The sequence below is a fragment of the Merops nubicus genome, unplaced genomic scaffold, assembly GCF_000691845.1.
Source record: "Merops nubicus isolate BGI_N331 unplaced genomic scaffold, ASM69184v1 scaffold23950, whole genome shotgun sequence".
In the NCBI taxonomy this organism is placed as follows: Eukaryota; Metazoa; Chordata; class Aves; order Coraciiformes; family Meropidae; genus Merops; species Merops nubicus.
In genome coordinates, this window is record NW_008585178.1 from 1 (window position 1) to 3,657 (window position 3,657).

Sequence of the window (3,657 nt, forward strand, 5' to 3'; positions counted from 1 at the left end):
GGCCTAGCGCTCTAGTCGTCTGGTAACGCTCCCCTCAGGTGTGAGGAAGGGAAGCGAGCCCCGTCCTCGCGGCAATCCTCTGCTCTGTGCGCGTCCCCCTCAGTCGGGAACTGCCCCCGCCCCACATCACCCACCGTGCAGCTCTGACTGCTGGCGGGAGAGGCCGCAAGAAGTTTTACGGCCCAGTGCGCGTGTCACATCAGATCATTTTCATCCGGAATCACTGTGTCTGCCAAAGGTGGATGACAAGTATCACTTCTATCCATTCACTGCTGCAGCATCAGTGGGGTATTGTCATCACACCCTCAACATTCAGGATGCTCAGAGAGATGCATAGGCAGGCAGAGTGCCCCAGGGCTGCAAGGGCTGCTAGTCATATTTGTCTTTCGAATACTTTAGGCAACATACAAACTTGTTGAATTACTGTATTATTGAAATTATTAAAAATCTTGATTAAGAAACATCTTCCAGAATTCTGAAGTTTGAAAGCAAGTTGGAAGTAGATGGAAAACAGACAGTCCTGTAGAAGTTTACCTACCAATTTTGATACTATCAACTTCTTTTTTTAAACAAATCTTGTTAAAAAAATTTAAAAGCATCTGAGATCTTCAAAAAAGTTCATGTTTGTTATAATTTTGTAAATAACTGCATAAATCTACCACAAATGCTTATGCAACACATTTATATTACTTAATTCACCCTGTGAGATGAAGATTACTCATAGTTTAAACATGCAGTGTTTAAGCATGGAAAGCTGGGTGCTCACATTCTAAAACAACATGTATAGGAAGCAGATGTTAAGAAGTACTTTTAATTCCTGAAGCATCAGTAGCAACCTCTGGTAAGTCAGCTCAAGGTTTTCTGTTTGTTTCAGTAGACTGTTAGTCAAGGCCCTTAAAAGAAGTCTCAGTTTCCAAACTTGGCATGCCTATGTATAAAATAAAAACTTACTTGTATAGGAAAAAGACTAATTTTTAGACAGTGCTTACACTTTTCAATTTTTAAAAATTTCCTTGTTATTATTTTCATATACTTTATACATGGTTTTTACTGTGTTCAGAAAATGTGGACTGCTGCAAGCTCTTTTTCTGTAAAGACTTTCTGGCTAATGGCTCAGTGAGTGATATTTTCTACCTGCTGATGACTATCTTAAGGCTTGTTTTCATCTTACAGTGGTCATCACCTCCAGAAGCCATTGAACGCTCTAAATCTCAAGAAATATGGTTTGCTCCACCTCAGTTTTATGAACTGTGTAGGCTGTGCAACTTCTCTTCACTCCGTGAGTTACACAAGTTCAGCTCTGATCGAGCTCTGGAGGGATGTGAACGTTGGATGCCTGTCTTGCTGAACGCTTCAGATGGCCACATTCAGCTCTTGCCAGGTCAGAAAACAGATGAAGGTTCTTTTACATATATATAAAAGCTTGGGAATGCCTGTAGACTCAAGCCACATGACATAAACTTTCTATAACTGTAAGGAAAATATTCTTTCTTATCAAGTTACTGCAAGCATTTGGCTTCTTTCTCTGATACGGTTGGTAGTGGCTGCTGTCAGAGACAAGCTGCTGAATCAGACAGCATAGTTATTTCTGTATTTACTCATAAACTCATCTGTGTGTCATTAGTACGTTGATTTATGAAGAAATTCTTGCATTTCAACTTTTTTTTTTTTTTAATCTGAAGGATCTATTAGAACTCCTCCTATTTAGTCCTCCTCAGTGTGAGTCTCATTTACTTCATTTAATCATTTGTCTTTTTAAGTGCACGTGGATCAAGCACAGCTGCAGTTATTGGTCCACAACTGTAACCATAGGGCAGTGATCTAAAAAGATACACCAATTCATTTTCCTCTTGCCCTTTTCCTGTTTAAATCTCTCTTATTTAATAATCATGTCTGGTTTTGCATTTTCTTCAAGAAAATTTGCATGTACTATTCATTTTCTGCTTCTTCAGTTTGCTTTCTCCTTTTTTTATCACAATTGACCTCTACAATTTCTGTGTTTGAGGTAGCACACCTGCACAAGAGTAACATGTTTGTATGGCAAAACACTGTTTTATTCAGTAAAACAGAAGAAAGTAACAGCTTCTATTCTTAGTCCTAAAGTAGCCTATCTTGATACACTTGGGCAAGTATTTGTTTTCTTCTCCACCTATTATAGAAACTCCTATCTGGACAGGCTTTTAGTCCTAAAGTAGCCTTGTACTTGGGCAAGTATTTGTTTTGTTCTCCACCTATTATAGTAACTCCTATGTGGACAGGCTGTGATTATAGCATACTGGTATTGTCAGGAACACTGCAACATTCAAAATAGCATCTTGAACACACATTGCAGTGTCACCGACCAAAATTTATGGCTATATCTTTAAATCTGAGCTTCTATTCTTAGTCCTAAAGTAGCCTATCTTGATACACTTGGGCAAGTATTTGTTTTCTTCTCCACCTATTATAGAAACTCCTATCTGGACAGGCTGTGATTATAGCATACTGGTATTGTCAGGAACACTGCAACATTCAAAATAGCATCTTGAACACACATTGCAGTGTCACTGACCAAAATTTATGGCTATATCTTTAAATCTGAAGATGTTTAGAGGCAATTTATTTTTGCATTGCGAAATACATTCCCACTGATTTTCATGTCCTGATAAGTATGAAGAAATTGCTAGTGTCACTCCATCAAAAGGCTGAAAAATGAGGCAGGCAATGTGTAACTTCAACATTTTTTTGTGTGCCCCCAGGAGATGAGTTATATCCAGAAGACCCAGACTATACAGGAGAAAAGAAAATAAGCATGTCAACAGATAAGAAGATAGAAGATCTCATGAAAGAGGGCAGTGTGTTTCACAGAATAGTGATAAAACCCGGCAACTGTCTTGCCATCTATGTGAATATTGAAGCAAAATATAAACATATGAATCCACTGATGATAAACTGTTCAAATCACAATAGCAGATTATAGTATCTGTTTGCTTTAAAGCTATAATATGTTTAATTACATACATATTCACTGTGGTTTGGGTCCTTTCTAGCTGTTGCCAAATAGTCAGGAAAATATTCCTTTGTCCTGCCAAAGCATTCTGTGTGTGTGGTTCAAGATTTATGTACACCTAATTGTTTGAGTCTTTGAAATACCACAGTTGTGCCAGTTAGCATTGTTAGAGACCACTGACAATTCAACATAACCATCAACTTCATCAATAATTTACTTAGGTGCAATTTGATGGTAATTATACTGAGCCATTACTGCCTTATTCTACTTACATACTAATTGCAGAATATGCTGCAGCACCAGTCTGTTGGGTTACACAGGTCCTTTTCTCACTGAAAAATTTAAGTATATATTGTGTTCAGAACAATCATATTTTGAGTTCAATTCTTTTACTACAGTTACCAAAGTTATCCATTAGACCATTATAATGTGTGTCTAGGGATGGATGAATCTCCCCGTCTGCTGACGTCTCCCAGTCTGTTCTCTTTCATTTTTGGGAAAACCAATGTATATGTGTACATAGAGTTTTATTATCTAAAATCCACTTGTTTTAAAAAATATTATAAAGCTAATGTTTATATTTGATAGACCTAAATGCTTTCTATTAATGGCAATCTATTCAAAATGTTCTAATTTATTTTTATTAATGGCAATCTATTCAAAATGTT

The 3,657-nt window shown here is 37.2% G+C and overlaps 1 protein-coding gene across 1 annotated transcript; it reads left to right on the forward strand.

Annotated features, from left to right (window-relative positions):
• Positions 1-1,173: 1,173 nt before the first annotated feature.
• On the forward strand, positions 1,174-2,959 carry NUDT19 (nudix (nucleoside diphosphate linked moiety X)-type motif 19; the record flags this gene model as incomplete). The annotated part of the gene is made up of 2 exons (XM_008946840.1): positions 1,174-1,381; positions 2,739-2,959. Coding segments are annotated over 2 exons (429 nt in total), but the record flags the coding sequence as incomplete, so codon positions are not given.
• Between the last annotated feature and the right edge of the window lie 698 nt (positions 2,960-3,657).